This window comes from Suncus etruscus, chromosome 11, assembly GCF_024139225.1.
Source record: "Suncus etruscus isolate mSunEtr1 chromosome 11, mSunEtr1.pri.cur, whole genome shotgun sequence".
NCBI classification, from domain to species: Eukaryota; Metazoa; Chordata; class Mammalia; order Eulipotyphla; family Soricidae; genus Suncus; species Suncus etruscus.
Window position 1 is genome coordinate 80,615,942 of NC_064858.1, and position 19,867 is coordinate 80,635,808.

The following is a 19,867-nucleotide window of genomic DNA, read 5'->3' on the forward strand; positions in this document are numbered from 1 at the left end:
AACTTTGGGGGCCCCCTTTCCCTGCAGCCTGGATTTAAAAGACATTCCAAGGAACCCAGGCATCCTTGCTGAGAAGCTACAGCACACATTTCCCCAGAACCCCCTTTCTTCCAAAGTCCATCCTTCTCCCTCCCATCTATTTAAGGAAAGGTTTAAAAATACATAGAAAATCAACACTCTTTGAAACCGAAACCTCATTAAGATATCCTATCTTCCATCATTCAATTTGTTGTACATTGCAACAATTTAATATCTTGAAGGAAATATCGCTGACATGATTTATCCCTCTAGCCATCCCTAGATGGGGTGGGGGGGGGGAAGGAAGTTACTTTCTCTTCCAGCCTCTTCTACTTGGTATACCTCACCTTAGGCAGAAGTGAGGCTGGGGGCTCAGAGAGCAGCTACTTGTGTCCAGGGGTGCAATGAGTTTCTTAGCTCTGTCCCCTGGTTCTTCCCTCCTAGTTCTTTCTCCCTCTACCTCTTGCCCTCCAGGGGGCCTGGAGCCCCAGGCAACTGTTGGGAACCTCTGTCCAGGCATGCCATGAATTCAAGGACAGCTGGATTGTAGGGTAAAAAGCCACTCACATTGGGGTCTATTTGTATACCTGCCATGCCACCCCAAAAGGAGATAGCATCTTAAAAATGTATATTTTTAATTAAGGAAACAAGCCTCTTCTCCCTTCATCCCTTTTGTGAGAGGCAGCTTTGGACCCTTTATCAATATAAAGGTCTTTTCTCTTACCCTTCTCAGTACAACAAACCTCCCTCCTTTCTGCAGGATTGGAGTTGGGGGGGTGTCCTTATAAAACCCAACACAAATTTTCTGGCAGAAGAACTCTTCAATCCTTAACAAGATTCATGTATTAACATGTCTTCGCCCATTCCTATACACTGTCTGCTTTGGGGTTCGAAACTTTATTTTTTCCCCCCTAGCGACACTCCAGGGAAGCTTTAATGTTACAGAAGATGAATAAACGAGTTTTTTCCCAGTGTAGTCCCGTTTATGGCTTTATTGCCACCCATTGATTACTCTGCTTTGTTACACAGAAGGAAAAGATCATAAAATCCAGCGATGACATCCGGGTTCTTGTTATAGCCAGTCCCCCCAAAAAATAGTGAGGGAAAATTTGAGCTTTCATTGCTCCTTTTGCTGGCCCCACTGCCTCCTCTTTGTCAGCAGAAAACATTTTCAGTCCATGTCACTATACCAAATGAAGTTTGGAATCAAGAGAAAGCCTCATCCACACACCTTCCGCTGTGTCAGCTCTGCCAGTGCCACAGCGGCTCCCTCAGAAGCCTTGGATTCAGCTGCCTTTTCCTAGCCATATTTTTTTTTCTTTCCTTAGCTCCAAGGTGAAAAGAAAATGGGGTAGGGGGTGCTGAGAGGCCCAGCCCCATCAGGTGTGGTGGTCCTTTGGCTGAAAGCCTTTTGCTGGAATCTTCAAGCCTCAGGGCTCAGGTCCAGGGGTACCTCCTTTGGCAGGGAAGAGACGCTGGAGGGGGCCAGGAGCTTCTGACCTGTGCAGGGCTTAAGCCTGCAAGATGCAAATGTCTACCAGAGTTCCACCAGCCTGTTCTTTCTGGCTGAATCCCTGTGAATTACCCCACTGGCCCTCCCTAGCTCCAAATCATAAATTCTCACCAACATAAACAGGAGTTGATGTGTCTAGAAAGACTCTCCGAGTTCTTTCTTGTTGCTTTCTTCCTTTCTCTCTCTCTCTCTCTCTTCCCCCTAGTATTTCTTTCTCTCCCTTTCTTTTACATTTTTTATACATTTTCCCTTTCAGGCAAAAATTGCTGCCTGTTCCCCAATAAAGGGGGTCCTGAGGAGGCAGAGGGGGCTAGGAGGGAGAGAAGAGCTGATACATGGCCTCTGTTCCTTAACCCCTTTACACCTAGTTTCTCCCCCATTCCCCCCCCCCAAAGATCTCTACACCCAAGACTCTCAAACATACTCTCCTCTCTCTGGGGGGCCATGCTTTATCCCATGTCTTTCTGCTTTAAAAAATTATTGGAAATATAAGTATGTTGGCTTAGTATTAAGGACTTATGCTATGAAGTGTCAAACCAGGATTTCCTGCCGGATTTCTGGGGATCCCCCCTGAGCTGGGAGAACTCTCCTCCCATGGAGAACTCAGGGTGTAATTTTAGAAGGAGGCAGATATATAAAGATGAAATCAAATAGGAAAATGCAGGGATTTCTCCAGCTCTGGCCACAGCACAGCAAAGTTAGCTGGAGCTGAGAGATTTCCTCTCTGGGAGTGCAACTCTCTCCTCTTTGGGCCCCATCGCTCTGCTTCGCGTGTGGACAGCCACCCTTCCTTCACCCCCAAATCGGTGCCTTCACATATATATTTTAAAAAGAAATCCAAGTCTTACTTTCAAAGCACACACTTAGACTCAACTAGGGAATCAACAGAAGCAGAAGCGATTTTTTTTCCCCCTTCTTGACATCTGGCTTGCGATTGGCTGGAAGGGGGTCAGCTGACTTTGTCATTTTGTCTGTCCTGGATTGGAGCCGTCCCTATAACCATCTAGTTCCGAGTACAAACTGGAGACAGAAATAAATATTAAAGAAATCATAGCCCGACCAGGTAAAGGCAAAGGGATGAATTCCTACTTCACTAACCCTTCCTTATCCTGCCACCTCGCCGGGGGCCAGGACGTGCTCCCCAACGTCGCCCTCAATTCCACCGCCTATGATCCAGTGAGGCATTTCTCGACCTATGGAGCAGCCGTAGCCCAGAACCGGATCTACTCGACTCCTTTTTATTCGCCACAGGAGAATGTCGTGTTCAGTTCCAGCCGGGGGCCGTATGACTATGGATCTAATTCCTTTTACCAGGAGAAAGACATGCTCTCAAACTGCAGACAAAACACCTTAGGACCTAACACACAGACCTCAATCGCTCAGGATTTTAGTTCTGAGCAGGGCAGGACTGCGCCCCAGGACCAGAAAGCCAGTATCCAGATTTACCCCTGGATGCAGCGAATGAATTCGCACAGTGGTGAGTTTTACAGCTCCGAGATATAAATTAAATAAACTGAACTGGCTTTATGACCGGCTTCCCTAGAAGAACGGGCGGAGAGAGTTTTTTATGGCCCCATAAAAACAATCACGCTCGTCTCCTCGCCGACGCCGAGACAGGGCCCCCTCTTCTGCCCCCTCTGCTTGCCTCCCACTCGCAGGGGCCTGGCCCCCTCGGCCCCTGACGGATTGGAGGGCTCAGGCCGAGCTTAGGGGGCAGGAACAGGGCAGGGGATGAGGGGAGGGGAGAGAGGTGGAGAGCCCCCCAAAGTCAAGTCAGGGAGAGAAGAAGGGAGGGGGAGAGGAGGAGAGAGAGAAGTGGGGAGAACTTTCCCAGGAGCTAGGGTGTTGGGGAAGGTGGGGGAGCCCAGGCTCTGAGAAATGGGGGTCCTCAGCCCCCAGGATGGGGTTATTTCTTTTAAAAAAAAAATCAGCATGCAGACTTGCAAATTTCCTGCCTGGATTTTGGTTCTGTAGTTCCCCACACTTTTGGGGGGACACACACCAGCCACCCTTCAGGGGGTGCTGAATAAAGTTGGAATCCTGGCTGTACCCCCAGTGGGGGTGGGGCAAGGCAAAAGGGAGAGCCCTGGAACCCCAAGCCCCCCCCCACCCCAAACCCCAGCTGCTGACCGGCCGGGGTGAGTGAGGGCTGTGCGGGGCCCAGGGGTGCGTTGAGAGGGCGCCTCGCTGATTGTTTTTAGTGTGTTTTGTGCCCGGATCTCTAGGGGTCGGCTACGGAGCGGACCGGAGGCGCGGCCGCCAGATCTACTCGCGGTACCAGACGCTGGAACTAGAGAAGGAATTCCACTTCAACCGCTACCTAACGCGGCGCCGGCGCATCGAGATCGCCAACGCACTCTGCCTGACGGAGAGGCAGATCAAAATCTGGTTCCAGAACCGCCGGATGAAGTGGAAAAAGGAATCTAATCTCACATCCACGCTCTCGGGGGGCGGCGGCGGGGCAGCGGCCGACAGCCTGGGCGGCAAAGAGGAAAAGCGGGAAGAGACAGAAGAGGAGAAGCAGAAAGAGTGACGGGGACCGGCCCTGCCTGGCTCCCTCAACGCCCTCCCAATCACACACTCTGTATTGATCACTGGCACAACTGATGCGTTTTGGCTCCCTAAATCCAAACTAGGGAGACTGTTCTGGACCTGAAAGTCAACTCTGGACCCCCCTCCCTCCGCACAAACTCTCACACCGCGGCCTCTTCCTCCTCCTCCTCCTCCTCCTTCTCCTCCTCCTCTTCCAAGATCCCTGCTAGCTCCAGATTCTCAGCTTGTCCTGCAGGCCCTTTCCCTGCCCAGGCCTTAGGGGCTCGGTCCCTGGACTTTGCTTCAGCTCCCACGGATCTCCCACCTCGGGAGTACTTGGCCTCGCCCCCCCTTCTCGGCGCCCCCACCCCCGCCCCGGTGCAGAGAGCAGCCTCCGGGGTCTTGGGCCTGAAGCTCTGGGACCTCAGGGCCTGGCCTGGCAGCTGGGACGGGAGGGAGGCCCGAGTAGGGCTTATGGGGCTCCCCAGCCCCCCCCCTCCAGGACTTCCCCCGCAGTCCCTGACCGCCCCTCTGCCCAAGCAAATGTCCAGCCCTGGCGAATTGTATTTAAAAATCCTGGGGGTCATTATGACATATTACAAACTGTGACCGTCTCTGTGTGAATATTTTTAGCTGTATTTGTGGTCTCTGTATTTATATTTATGTTTAGCACTGTCCCTGTTCCGATCCCATTTGAAAAGAAAAAAAAAGGGGGGGGAAATTACAAAAAGAGAGAAAAAAAAGTGAATGACGTTTGTTTAGCCAGTAGGAAAAAAAATAAATTAAAAAAATCCCCTCGTGTTATTCTCCTGTATAAATCCGACCTCTGGATCCGTTCTCGAATATTTAATAAAACTGATATTATTTTTAAAAGTTGACATCGGGGTTTCTGTGCATTCGCTCGCCCGCCCGCCAAGGGTGAGAGTTGGAGCAGACTCAGTGCGCCCCCTTATCTGCCCACCGTCCGAGAGCCTCCAGACCCTGGCCTGGTTTTCCCAAAGCCAGGCTCCAAGCCCCGGCCTCCCCATTCTACTGGCAGCCGCACTGGGGGAGCTGGGAAGCTTTGGGGCCTTGCCGAGTAGCACACTCACCCCGCCAAAGAAGCCGCCCAGGATTTCTTTGGGGGCTCAGGGAAAGCCAGGGCAGGCCGGATTGGTCTCCGGCCCCATACAGGCCTATCTTCTGCCTGTGGTTATTTGGGGTCCTTGGCTTCTGCATCTCGAGCCCGCACAGGCCAGAAAAGAGGCTTCCTAGCAGCCCCAGGGTCCCCCCCCGCCCCTCCAGGAGTCGGGAGGGGGCGCGGCACGAGTAGCCCCCAGTCTGCACCCGGCCTGCGCTGGCGAAAAGCGGCCGAGACTGGGAGCCGAGCAGAGAAAAGCGCGCGGGACCGAGAGCCTTGCGGCCGGGCCTGTGCAATTCAAGGACATCTCGAAAAAGAAAGCCTGCAGCCTGCGTTCGGCCTGCTCCGGGCCTGGTCTGGCCAGAATTCCTGTGGCCTTTCCGTCCTAGACTCAGTCTGGTCCCTGCAGTCTTTCTTCTCCTCAAGGAGCACAAACCCTAACCCTTCCCCAACTCTGGCCTTCTCTCCCTAAGCCCAGTCAGAGAAACCTGAGTGGACTTGGAGGGTGAGGGAGTGAGCGCTTCTCCCAGAAGGGGGAGAAAAGCCGCCAGTTTTCCAGGCCTTCCAGATTCCCTCTAGCACCCCCTCAAGCGCCTCCAGCTAGCAGGGGGGGGGGGGACTGAGAAAGGGGGAATCTTCTTTGGCAGAGGTGGAGATTTCTTGGGGAGAGAGACAGGCAAGAATAAATAAGACTTAGGGGTAGGGGAATTGGAGAGAAAGGGGGGCTGAAAGCCTGAGCACCCTCAGGACCTAGATTGAGAAGGTAGTGAGGTGCCTGCCCATCCCACACCCCACCCCAGTTGGCCTCTGGTGCCCTCAGATATCTCAGAAGTTGCCCTTTCCTTTGGACTTTCTAGTTTCAGGACTCAGAAGCTTCTTCTCCCAACAAGGCACAAGACAGACCTTTTCCTCTAGTCAGTTCATCTAATATTTTTGGATAATTGAATCCTGCTTCTTCATGTCCTCAATTGACATTTATTTTTATTTAAAATATCTGACAAAGGCATCACATAAGAATCATAATCAAGATGTATATCAATATATCAATCCTCCAGCCAATTGTATTGTGTCAGGTTTACATGTGCTCGCATGCACGCACACACACAGACACACACAAACACTCAAAAACTGCTTGAGTGATCATTTTAACATGGTAAGGAGACCTATTAAACTCCTCCTTTCTCCTCATCTCCAGGCTCATCCCAGAGTCCCTAGCTCTCAGCCTCAGTCATCCCTATCCTGATCACCCAAGACCCCTCTGAGCATCCTGTCTCCATCTCCAGAGGCTAGGTTCACTTTCATAAGCTGACAGGCACCTCCAGATCAGTAAGTAACAGAATATTGAGGCCTCCAAAGAGAAGGTTCACCAGATTCTTGGCTTAGGAAACCTGAGATAAGCCCTCTCTGATCTCTGGCTCAGGCAGGGGCCACTCTACAGAAATGCCCTGTCCTCTGCCATTTTGGAAGAGTAGAAGGTTCTGGGCATGGAGGGAGAGGAGTGGAGGGAGAGGATGAGTCTAAACTATTACCAACACCTTTTCTGTGCCTCGAAAGGAGGTTTTTTATCTTTCCTTAAAGTTAAATACATTTTAAAGGCCTTTCTTGATGTTTGCTGCAACAACCAGCTTCTCTACAGGGCAGAAAATTCAGCAGTCTGAAGGCGGGCCGGCCCGCCAGGGTGCAATTTCTCCAAAGAGACACCAGGTGTCGCTGTGGGCTCGTTGTCCCGGCTACCCCCAATTCCAAGAACCATTTTTTTTTTCCTTCTCCCCCTTCTCTTTCTCACTCCCTCTCCCCCCTTTGGTTGGGCTTTGCCAACATATCAAGATGCGTTTCGCCGGCTTCCATCACTAACCTCCCGGAGGTCATCAAGCCAAATTTATGAGTGGCCGCTCGAGTCACGTGACTCTATTTAAGGCTCCCTTATTTGGGAAGAGCGCATAGGATAAAGAAAGAGATATCTCCACCTATAAATTGTGCACTTTGGAGAACAAAAAAACCCCCCTCAACTTCAAAGAGTCACAAATCACCCTTCATCAAAAAAAGGGTGCAAGGAAAAAAATTTTTTGGGGGCCCTCCCCGCCATGAGCTCCTACGTAGCCAATTCATTCTATAAGCAGAGCCCCAATATCCCTGCCTATACCATGCAAACTTGTGAGAACTATGGATCGGCCTCAGAGGTGCAGGCATCCAGGTACTGCTACGGCGGATTGGACTTAAGCATCACTTTCCCACCGCCTGCGCCTTCCAACTCTCTCCACGGGGTAGACATGGCTGCCAAGCCCCGGGCTCACCCCGACCGCCCCGCCTGCAGCGCCGCAGCCGCTCCGGGACACGCTCTGGGCAGAGACGAAGCGGCTCCTCTGAACCCCGGGATGTACAGTCAGAAGGCGGCTCGCCCGGCGCTGGAAGAGCGAGCTCAGAGCGGTGGGGAGATTAAAGAGGAAAAGGCGCAGACAGGGCAACCCGCCGGACAGAGCCAGCCACCGGCCCCGCCACAGATTTACCCGTGGATGACCAAACTGCACATGAGCCACGGTAAACTTTAGGACTTCATTTTGCGCGCTCGGGTCCGCCTGGGTTTTATAGGCCATGCGGGGCAAATAAAGAAAAAAAAACCTGCGGCCATAAATTTTACGATCCAGGCATCAATGGCTCGTAAAACTGTCCACTAAAAGGCTTAGAGGCTGTGTGCGCCCAAATTTACGACGACATAATTGGATCATAGGAACAAAACGTGTATAAAAGGCAATATTCAATTTTTGGGGGGGGAGAGGGAGGGAGTTAAAAAAATAGAGGGATTCTGAAGGGTGAGCTGCGGCGGGGGGCTCCAGAGCGGGGATCCCCCCCTTTGGCTCCCTCCTGCCTCCCCCGCAGAGCTGGCTCGGCCCCGCAGCGGCGGCTCCGGAGGGTCCCACCGACTTCGGGACGGGTGGGAAGGGGAGTCCCGGTGCTCGGATCTCGAGGGTGCTTTTTGTTCGTTCGGTCCCTCCCTCCCTCTCCTGTCCCCTGGCCCCTGGCAGAGTGCAGGCCGCGACGGAAAGTTTGCCGCCTGGGCCGAGGTGCCTCTCTCTCTCTCTCTCTCCCCGGACGGGCCAGGCCAGGCCGAGCCCACCGGGGCCTCCACCTTCCCGCGAGCAGAGCATCCTCTCCTTGCGGTCGCGATCGGGGTCCAGGGCTGGGTTGGGCACCCTAGGGCGCTACCTGCTATTTACCCCTGCCGGGCTTGGGGGGGGTTTATGTTCCAGAGACGGACGGCAAGCGGTCCCGAACCAGTTACACGCGCTACCAGACTCTGGAACTGGAAAAAGAATTCCACTTTAACCGCTACCTCACCCGCCGCAGGCGCATAGAGATCGCCAACAACTTGTGTCTCAACGAGAGACAGATCAAGATCTGGTTCCAGAACCGCAGGATGAAGTGGAAGAAAGATTCCAAAATGAAAAGCAAAGAGGCTCTTTAGAGGCGGCGGGGAAGCCCGCAGAGAGCATCCCGACCCCCGCTCCATCCCTGCGCCTTCCCCTTTCCCTCTTCCTTTCTCTATTTTGGGCCCATTTGGGGGGCCGGGCAGGGGCAGAGGGCTTCCCCTTCCATCCTAGATCCCCAGCCTTGCAGACAAAAGCGCTTTTCCTTGGAATTCCCACCGATCCCCAGATTTCCGCGAGTCCGCTTGGTGCTTCCCCAACTCCCTTCAGTTGGACTCAGCACTGGGCCCTAGCCAGCTCCACAGGGGTTTCCTGAGGCAGGTGAGGAGTGAACCCCGCCTGAGGCTCCCAGACCCCAGCACAGCCCATTTGGGAGTTCAAGGGGCCTATTGGGTGCCACAGGCCAGCACCCCAATTCTATGGCCTTGCCCACTTCTTTGTTCCAGGCTGGGCTGACATTGGAATGGTTGTGCTTGGTGGGGTCCAACACAGGACTGGGGTGCTTTAGCGACGAAACTGATCTTAATTTTGGAATGATTTACATATGAAAGCAGGAGACCTCCGCTTAGGGTCCTTGGGTTGCCCTAAGCCTTCCAAGCCTCCTTCCTTACCTCCAGCCTACACCCTCTGCATGCCCTCTGGGGGCCCAACCTCAGACCACTAGCTAGCTCAACTATTGGGGTTCCCTACCACTGGACCCCAGCAAGGAGTCCTAGAGGCTCTTGGCTACCCAGTAGTCCCTGCCACCACCACCTGTGCCCTCCTGCCCCCCTTGCTGTTGTCTATTTATTGCCTCCGGGTCTTCCTGAAACTATATTTTGTCATAACAAATAAAGACAAAGAGCCGCCAGGACACGGATACCGGCAGCCACTGTGTTGGGGACCTGTATTGGGTGGAAGTGTATGGGGCAGTCAGTGTGTGGGGAGGTCTACAGCCTTTGCATCTTGAAAACAAAAATTTTAGCAGCTTTGGGTGGCTTTGAGAAGAGAGACATGAGCTGCAATGCTTGGTGTTTAAAGGGAACCCTGGCCCTTTCTCCTGATTTCTCTCTGGCCCTCCACTCCCAGCCCAATTTGCTGGGTGTATCTGAGGCCTCCAGTCTCGCAGCAGCCTCCACTTGGTGCCAGAACTCAAGAGGTTGGTTCGGGTGGACCTGGGCTCAAATTCTGGGCCTCTGAAAAGGATATTTTTTCTCCCCTGACTCTTTTCAGGTGCTGAGGGCCCTCACTGAACTAGAGGAAGGGCTAGGCCCTCAGTCTAGGGGCCCTTTGATCCTAGCAAGGATCCTCAGAAAGAATATCGAGAAATATTGCTTGGGAAAGGGGAGAGTTGAGGGATTTGGAGGTATATGGGGTTTTCTGTTAAAATGGGGAGGGGGGCAATGTGCTGTGTGTACCTGCTGGCAGAAGTGTTCAGACTGTCTCCCCAGGGCCTGGGGCTATGCTAGACAATTAGCTGGGAAAGAAGCTGCATAGACCAGTGCCTGAGTCAGTTGTCTGTTTGCCATCATTTATCTCAGTCTGTTAGATTGTGTGTGTGTGTGTGTGTGTGTGTGTGTGTGTGTGTGTGTGTTGGGGGGTGGCTAAAGTGAAGGTGAAAGGGCAAATAATTCAGGTGGTGCCTAAGGCTGCCCTAGGCCCATGCTCTGAGGTTCCAGCCCTCGGAATGGGATGGGGGAGGAAGTACTTTATAGGAGAAACAAATGTGGGAAGGGTCCATAAAACTTTACTGCATTTCCTCTCCCACCTCCCACAACAGGGTGATTTCCTGGAGCCAAGCCTAAGCCCCCCCACCCCTGGCGCTGGTGTGGAGTGGGGGAAGGTTCAGGAGCCGGTCTTGAGCTCTGCTCCAGGCAGAGAGCAGAGAGGCTCTGGGCAGGGGCAAGGGAAATGTTTATAATTATTAATACTGCTCCTTGGATTTATGATAAGGACTGACTTTTCTGCATCCTACCACCTCAGCTGCCTGTCTGTCACTTGCTCAAGGCTTCAGGACCCTCTCCTCAGGCCAGGCCTGAGGCATATAAGGAGGCATATAAGGAGATTCCCAAAATGCCCATTTGAGTCAGCGCCCTTCCACTTGCACTCAAACCGGTGCTAAAGTACTCCCAGACTCCAGGTACCAGTACAACCCCAGCTGATTTCCTGCTCTCTCCCTTCCTTTTGATCTCCCCCTCCTTCCCTCCCCCCTCTCTCAAATAAAATGTGTAATTTTCTTCAGGGAGTTATTTTAATTTTTTCTCCATGCTGAGTAAAACTATTGGGCAAGCAGTGAAGCGTGGAGAAGCACTGGCATCTCCAATGGGTAACAGTTAACTAAGAAAGAGGCCCTGGCTTCCATTCTTGCCTGGCCAGCCTGCTCAGAAGGAGGCCCCGAGCTTCCCTTTTGGGGCATGCCTTATCCGGTCCCACAAAGAACTAGGATCCTACCACAGTGGGGACACTGCAGCTGAGTCCTCAGGAGAGGCACACTTGCCCCTGAGCACAGGCTGCCTCCTCAGGCCATGTTTGGGCCTCTCTTTTGCCAGGACAGAGCTACAGGGATGAATCAAGTTGACCAGGCATGGGGGAGCTACAGCCCATCTGGTCCCCCCCATTGCCCTCTTGCCCCAGCATCTGCACTAATAGTGCAGATGGTGCAGATGGTGGCCCCCACCTGGTCAGAGACTTCAAACCTACCCCCATGGCACTGGGCATGAAGACAGTCCTGGCTTCTCCCTCTTCAGCACCCACTTCTGCTTTAGTGGGGGGGGGCTTCCTCCACCAACCAACCTCTTGGAACTTTTTTCCAAGTATTAGGGTTTGGCCTTGTTCTAAGGTGGAGTTCTTGGTTGGGGTTGCTCCTGGGTCCCAAACCTTTGACTAACCTTCAAACCCACCCTCTCTGGCATCAAGGAAAAAAAAAGTGGAGAGGGGAAAAGCATGACTTACCTTCCCTTCCCAGGGGAGTAGGGAGAGGGGGACACACAGGACACGGCCCATTCTGAGCAATTAGAGGAGAGAGGAGGAAAACAAAAATACGAGGAGAAAAATATCAACTCGGCCTCCTCCGCCTTGAAGAAGGTGACAGGTCCTTCTGGAAATAAGTAAGTAAATAAATAAATAGGGACCCACCTCTCCCCCTCCCCAGCCCATGGGGGTGGGGCAGAGGAGGGCTTTTTAGTGTAACTGAGCATTAGAGAAATAGGCCAGGCTTTTCTGTGAATTTAGGAGTTTGAAACTTTTGGAGGTTATTTATGTGAATGGCCCGAAGGCAAGCCCGTGAGTGGCTCTTGGGGGACCACGTGATGTCATTAAACCAAGTTTTATGGTGTAGGGAGAGCTGACAAACCCACAATATATTTACATCATATATAATCTTAACTGTCCAGCCACGCAGCTGCTGGTGAGGTTTAATGCTAGGACAGAGGGCCTGGCAGTTAGAGGGGATTACGGCGTTGGGGATGATGGTGAGAGAGGTTACATCTTCGCAAATGAATCCCAGGCGAACGCTGTAAGTTAATTTTCTCTCTGACCCATTCTCTACTTTACCTAACCCCCTCCCCCAGGACAGAAGTCCATTCCCCTCTCACTCAGGGGGGCGGGGAGAAGGCCTTGCCAGGCCTCCCCAGTGCTGAGGAGGGAGAAGGCAGAGGCAGCCTGCAGAGGTGGAAGAGTAGGGAAGCTGCCCTCTACACCACCCTCCCTTCCTTGGCCTGGGACCTCCAGCTTGCAGGCTTCTTGAGGTAGAGAGGGCCTGGGTTTTCCCGAGCTCTGCCAGATCTTCCAGACCTCCTGGCCAATTGGCTGGGAGGCATTAGAGTGTTGGTAAATAAACTCTTGGTGCAAGTGTAGAGTGCCCCTTGGGTCCTTGTTCCAGACAGAGGCCAGTCCTGCCCTTGGTCCAGCACCAAATCCAGGCAGCTGGACTGGAAGAAGGAAGAGATTTTGGGATCTGAAATGGCCGAAAATGGCCGGAGCATCTTTAAAGCATCAGGTTGAACCTGGGAGTTCCAAGCATTTCCCTCCTTCTAGTTGCTGTGTGTGTGTGTGTGTGTGTGTGTGTTTTTTTTTTTTTTTTCGGCATCTCTAGCCCTTGTCTGAGGATAAAGTAGGCCCCACCGATCCTAGCTGTTCCTGCCATGGGTGGATTGGGGAGAGGAGGCCAGGGCAGTGGGCTCTCAGGGGGATAGAGTCAGCAAGGTTCATTCTTAGGTTAGGGTGTTTCTGGGAAGGGGCCCTCTGTGTCCTTGTGTGTGGGAGACAGGGCTCCCCAGTCTCCATCCCCCCTGATGTAAGTGTGCCTGTACTTTCTCTGTATTTGATTAGAGGTAAGCCAGGGAAAACAATAACCTATGAACTGGTTTGAAGCAGGGTGGAAAGTGGGTCCTGGAGTGAGTCTCCCTGGCCTGAGGTGGGAGTAGGAATGGGGAGATGGGAGAAGAATGGGGGAGCAGGTGAGCAGTGTCTGAAGCTTCCCAGAAGAGGAACTGGCTGGGGGGTCAAGGGTTCTGAGCAACTGCTCGTTGAGGGGCTGTGGTTGGGGGATGAGAAAGGACATCTAGGCGCCTCTCCAGCCCAAGGGAGCGAGAAGGAAGCAGGAATCAAGCTGCGAACAAGAGCCCAGGCAGACTCTGGGGGGTTGAAGGGTGACGGAGACTGGGGGGAGGCAGAGGAGCCAGGGCGGATTTTCTCTGCTCCAGAGCTGCTCTGGCCTCTGAGGCTCTTTGGCTTCTATGAAACTTTAGAATCACAAGGATTTTTCCCAAGTCCCCTTTCCTAAAAGTTCACTCTAGTTCTCCCTTCTCTCCTGTCCTCCGGGAATGTCTCTCCCCCACTAGGATTTTTAAGGTTTTGAGAAACTTCCCATCAGTGCTGCGGGGGTGGGGGGAGGAGGGAAGGGAGTTTCTTCCTTGGGTCCCTAACTTGACTCTCGGTTCCCCAGAGCCATAGGGAAGAAGCCTAGCAGTCTTTAACCAAGAATTCATATGGGCCAAAGCCCCACACCCAGGTAAAACAAGCAGCCTTTCCTACTCCTGGCCCAATGTCCATCTCATTCCCTTCCTTTTTTGTATAGAGAGGGATATAAGAGTGTTTCTGTTTTACAGATTTCAGTCTCTTGGGGCTTTGGCATCTTCCTCATATTCATTTCTGTTTCTTAGGCCCAAAAGTTCCACTTAATTTATACTCCCTCTTTTGGCTTCCATAGCAATAAGCTCATCTTGCCATCCAAATAATTTGTTTCTACCAGTTTTCCTCTAATTTGTAGGATAAATACCAGTGGAAGGAGGACAAAGGAGCCACTAAATGTTTTATCTTCCCACCCTCTTTTCTGTTCCAAAATTTGGTTGACTCTGCAATGGGGGTTGGGCAACCATTCAGGTGCCAAGATACTTCAGCCAACCCAGAAAGTTTTTCATTTTGTTTCCTGGTTTTTTAACCAGAAATTGGGCCAAAGAGCCAATCAGAAACCTGCTAAGCAGGGTCACATGGCCCTCACCAACCAATCATTGAAAAAGTACTTAGGTCAGCCTTATCATTCCACTTCCTTCTTCTTTCTCCCTCCCTCTCCAATACCCCCTTTTAGGTCTCCAGGAGTCCCTTATCATAAATACTGTGGGTATTTTAATTCCCTCTAGCTATTCCAAATCAGCTCTGAAAAGACTTGTGTCCTAACAAAGTTTTATTCTTAGGTCTGTGTTAACTATATTGGGATATGAAATTGTGAGGGCATCTTCCAACTCTTCCCCTTGTTTCCCAGTGTCATCCTACCCAGTTTATAGATAAGGACTCTACCTTAGAGTATAGAGCAGGTGTGGATATGAGCTCCAATTCTGAATTCAACTTTCATGTGATTGTTCCCCATGCACTTACCTGTTCACAAATTTTCTTTACCTTCTGATTTTCAAAAGGACAGTCAGATGATTAGAAGACATATCTTTTGATTTATCTTTCTGGAAATGCCCCAGAAGCCAGTAGCAAAGCACACTGCCTCAGACATGATGGGATGGAGCAAAAAATGAAGTCTGTATGAAAGTTGTATTTAATATCTTCGGATTGTTCAATAACTTTATTAGAAAAAAAGATTTCTCTGCCAAATTCCATGCTAAAGAGTTGATGGATTTAAGTTCCTTTCTGTTACTTGAATAAGATAAAATGATAATTGTTATTTTAGACCATACAATGGTCCTGTGTAATTAAGGATGCAGCTACCACTGGAAGTGGTTTGTTGTTGTTGTTGTGGTTTGTTGTTGTTGTTTTCTGTTTACCTGGATCAGGTTGGAACAAGCAATGGGCAAGAAACTGTTTCTGATCAGGGGCATCTGATGTCGAGGAGAGAGTAGTGTCTGTGTTAAAACTAAAGTGCTTGTGGATCCTGAATACTTGATCTGAACCATGAGTCAGCCCATTCAAGGAGTCCAAACACAGACAGGTCTTTTCCTACCTCCACACCAACCTTTGTGCCAGAGTTAATTTTTTTATTTGATTTCCTGTTCTCTCCTTTTCTTCTCCCATAGCCTGTCCTTGAACTGATGGCAGGAGGAAGGGGGCCAGGGACTCTGATGATCTGTGCCACTTGGATCTCCTTTGGGGCACCAAAGCTTTACTTTGGGGCACCAAGTGTACAGGAATGGGAGGGATGTCCCCAAATGAATGAAGCTTTTGTCAACAAGCCCTGCTTGTTTGTTTTCTGGGTAGTGCTGATATAGGGACAATGCTACAGCCCAGGTGGGAAGGATTAAGATGAAGAATCAGAGAAAGGACAGCTTTTTTGAGAAACCATTGAGCCCATATGGCTTCATTTATCTTTTTTTATGAATTAAATGTAAAACACACATTTATTTTTTTCCTGGTAGTTTGGATGTCTTGTTGGGGTGTTGAGTCTGCCAAGATAGGCAATAAAAAGAAAGATTTCACTGTTCTACCCCCTCTTAATATCTATATAAACTTTGTGTCTCTCCATGTACTTGCTTAAAGCTGGGATTTTTTAGCTGAAACATAAATGTCTTGAGATTCAATTCCAAGCTTTCCTCTTCTGAGGAAACAAGCACTGCTTTGGAACTTCTTCTTGGCAGAACTGGAGAGTGTTCAAAGTGAAGAAAGGAGAGAATCTGGATTCAGCACCCCAAGCTAGAGTTTTGAGAATTGGAGATTCAATTTAGGGAAGAGAGCAGACAATTAGAGGGCTAAAAATATCCATTCCCCTTTTATTAGGTCCTTTAACCTGGAGTGGCTTGTCTTTCTGATAAAATCTCCCTAGTTTGCTTTCATGGGCCCCTATGAAATTTGGACTGAGGAATGGGTGATAGAGATCTCTTTTTATACTACAGAGTCCAGGCATTTCTTTTTGTCATTTCTATCACTCAAAAGAAGGACAAAAGAAGTTGACCCAGGAAGAATATCTTTCTCTCTCTCTCCTGAGAATGAGAGGAGGGGTTGGAGAAAAAAAAAAGGTGATTACATTTTGGTCCTTAGGAGAATTGAGTTAGGTTATCAAGATCCTTGTAAGCCTTTGAGGACCAGGCCTCAAAGCCTGGTAAGGCTAACTAGAAGGTTCTGGGTAAGTTAGTAACCCAGCAGTAAAAAGGCTACTTCTGTGTATCAGAAACATGTAGAGAAAGGCTCCTCTGTGATGTTTTCCCATATGGGCTGGGTGCAAAGTGTGACCTATTACTACTTCAGTACAGCAGGTGTGGCAGTTCTTAGAGAGGTAGAGCATTATGGGTTGTGTTCTTGAAAATTATTCTTATCCCAGCACCCTGTCCTAATATGTGAACACATAGATAGAAATAATGATTGTAGAAATGGTCAAAGGTGCCCAAATATGGTCTGAAAGTACTAGAAGGTCCAAATAAATCAGACAAGCCAGCTTCCCATTCCTGATCCTGATTTGCCCAACCAAAGAGGAAACCATTTGTCCTCTCCATTCCATTCCATCCCCTGAAGTCCTTCTGCCTCCCTGGAAAACCAAAACCCTGTACTAACTCCCCACAGCTGGTGGCAACCAGACTCTTGGTAACCTTTGGTGTCTGCTGGCCTGTTGTGTTATTGAAAACTGGAAGGCAATTTGGGACAATAAGGCAGATCCTTATCTGATCAAGTCATCCCTCATTTACTAACAATACCATGTACAAAATTCAAGTTTCTTGGGGCTGCTTATTTTCTGGTCAGTTAAAAAAGTTATAGAAATATTCTTTTAAAATGTTGATTTTGTAGTTGGACTACTGAGAACGTGAGAATGGCTGAGAGTGAAAGTGTGAGGTGTGAGAGAGAAAGTGTGTGTGAGAGAGAGAGAAAAAGAGAGAGAGAGAGAGAGAGAGAAGAGAAGATATCATTTCCCTTATTCTAGAAGGTGTTTCCCTCCCCTCCTCTGAGCCTAGGATGAGGGCTTGGGGGAGGTTTTATTGAAGGTGCATTTCCTGTTACGGGTAAAGACAGGGTCATAAAAGCCTAAAAGAGGCTGTTTTGATCTGGTGATCTCAGGAAGTAGCATCTAAGGTTTTGCTTTGTAAATTACTCTCCCCCTGGCTGGCTGGGCTACATTAGATTGCACTTTCCCAGCCATCTGGGGCCTCTACATGCCTTTCTTTCCTCAGTAAAACAAAGGAGAAAAATTAAAAGAAGTTCAGGGCTCTCCAATCTTGCCTCTCCCATAAGAAGAGAATTCATTGACCCCCCCCCACCCATGTTGCACATATAAAAATCAGGCAGTCTTTTGTTTTCTCTTGACTGAGTAGAGACCTTGGTCCCTCCAACCCCTCTATTGAAAAAGAAATAAATATTTTAGGGGACAGTTTGTGAGCTTATTGGTAAATACTATAGGTCCAGGTCTCTAATCACTTCTTTGGAGCGCTGTCTTCCTTTTCCTGAGTCTCAAAATCCCTTCTTGACCAGATAGGACTTCGGTACAGCAGGTAGCACTTCATGAAGAGAATGACTAGTACTGAGGCATGTGGAAGACCCTTCTTTCCTTACATGTTGGGATACCACCAGAAAGTTCACTGCAGTGACTGCCTTTTAGGGATATGATGAAAGCTCTCAACCTTCTCATCTCTCTAACAAAGTGTCTCTAAACAAAACCATATTTTATCTAAATGGTTCCATTTATTATTTTAATGATCCCCACCCCTACCTCCTAAATTGATACCCTTTAATCATATCTCAGTTTCCTATTGCCCCCATTCAGAGTTTTGGACTGAGAAGCTGGAGAGGCAAGAAGTAAAGCGCCCTATCTTCTCTCAGTTCTCAGAGGAACTCTTTGAAGGCAAAATGCTTTCAGACCCAAGCATGGGAACTCACTCCTGCCCATCACAGCCAGGAAAAAATGTCCCTATATGCTGGAAATAAGATCAGAAATGATAAGAGTACCTGGTACCTCTTAACATTTGCACAGGCTCTAGTTTACCTTGTATTTCTCAGAGAAGTCCAAATCCACAAACACTAAAGAATCTCCCGCATTCCTGGGACTTTGTAAATACACGTGTCTTTATAGAACTAAGCACTCCAATGTCTGTACGTGTGAAAATATATTTATAGATCACTCTATGTCTATATAACACAGGGTGTATGTTTTACTTCCCTCTCTACTTCACATTTAAATGCAGATTTATAGATCTTTAGATTTATAGGTCCACAGCGAACATAACAGCCCTCAGTTGAATTCCTATGTGCATATTACCAACCTTTCTATAGTGGCTGAATGTATATGTGGGTATGTATTGGCACAGCTCTCTTTAAACAGCTAGATGAATATTTGTTTTTTTTTCTTAAAAGAAAAAAAAACTATGCATGCATGTCTCAATCACTGTTTAGAATATACTATTTAAATCTATGCAAGGGTCCAGACCTATAAAATAGCAAATAGGCACATATTTGGAAATCTTTATACTCTGTGTCATTTGACTGCAAACTTATATTTGAACATATATTTAGAGATGGCTCATAGGGCATATGTCTATAAGTAGGGACATTGCCCTCCCTCTTGAAGAACTTACATATATATATATGTATATATATATACACACATACATATATATGTGTGTGTGTGTATAATCTATAAAGATATCAGTGAAGGGGATCAAACATCTTTTGAGTGTTTTACTAATTCAAACGATAATTCCATTGCTATTTCCACATCTAGTCTGTCCACTTAAAATCCATGCTAGAAACCAAAATCTCTCCCGGAATATCTTTGGAACTTGAAGTCCCAGCCAAGACTCCCCAACCTGTAATACCTCCCAGGATAACCCCTAACAAGAAATGTGACATTCTGTCCCCTAAAGAAGAGAAAAGAAAAGTCCCCTTGCTAAGCCCCTCTAGACTCTCAGGTCCGGTCTGAGAGAAAGAAAGTACAACCCAAAAACAGACAGGGTCTTTGAAATTTTGAGTGAAAGATGTCCAAGTCTTTGGACTATTTTTAGGGTGTCCAAATAGTACCAGGGTCACCGCTCAGCCCACTGATCCCCTCCCCAATTGTTCACTGAGCCCAGGGCCCAATTAAGCACCAGTCTCACTCCCCGAAGCCCCGCTCTTATTCCTCGATTGATGCCTCTACAGCTCCTGTATATCATTTCCAAGATTTTTTCTGTCCAACTCCTCAGCTCCTTTGACTTCTGCGGCTTTGACTAATGATTGCTACAGATGCCAACGTCTCTAGAATCCTAATAGCCAGGCAGGCTAACTCTTATTTACCCGTGTAACATTGCTGAGGGGTTTGGGGTAGCAGGGATTGGGGTGTTGTAGATCCGGGGGTCCAGGAAAAAGGGCTGTGAGGAACACAAGTTTTGTAGAACTTCTTCCCCAGTGAAAAAGACATTCCCAACTCCCCCCCCCTCTCAGGGGGGAAATATAATCATAAAATACTGCTAATAGTAACTCCTGGCAGGCTTAACCGAGAAGGATTAAAGAAGGAGCCGGATGTGGGAGAACCATCAGCGAAGTGTTTATTGGTTGTAAATAGATGAGAGATTAAGCGGGAAATCCGTGCTTTGGGAAGCAAAATGTGTTCTTGGGGGACAAAAAGGGAAAGAGGTCAGTCTCCTGGTGGGAATGAGGGGGTCTTGTCTTTACTTCCAAGGTCACCCCCAATCCACTGATCATAAGCCCTCCCTTCTTTGCCTTCTTCCACCTCACCTTCGGCCCCTGAGAGGCAGGAGTTTGGTAGCGTGTCCCTGGATGTAGGTGCACTTCCAAGAGGCTATGGCCAGCCCCATATAGGCTATGTGGGCGAGAGGCCTCTTTGTGGCCAACTAGTCTTGGGGGCCAGAACCAGGTAGTCTG

General features: G+C 49.3%; 2 protein-coding genes across 2 annotated transcripts; both read left to right on the forward strand.

Moving 5' to 3' along the window:
* The first annotated feature begins 2,608 nt into the window (after positions 1–2,608).
* HOXC6 (homeobox C6) lies at positions 2,609–4,064 on the forward strand. Its single transcript, XM_049783595.1, has 2 exons — positions 2,609–3,008; positions 3,757–4,064. The coding sequence occupies exons 1-2, from the start codon at positions 2,609–2,611 to the stop codon at positions 4,062–4,064; spliced, it is 708 nt and encodes a 235-aa protein (XP_049639552.1).
* Positions 4,065–7,209: 3,145 nt separating this feature from the next.
* HOXC5 (homeobox C5) lies at positions 7,210–9,459 on the forward strand. The gene is made up of 2 exons (XM_049783603.1): positions 7,210–7,721; positions 8,432–9,459. The coding sequence occupies exons 1-2, from the start codon at positions 7,268–7,270 to the stop codon at positions 8,644–8,646; spliced, it is 669 nt and encodes a 222-aa protein (XP_049639560.1). The 5' UTR covers positions 7,210–7,267; the 3' UTR covers positions 8,647–9,459.
* The last annotated feature ends 10,408 nt before the right edge of the window (positions 9,460–19,867 follow it).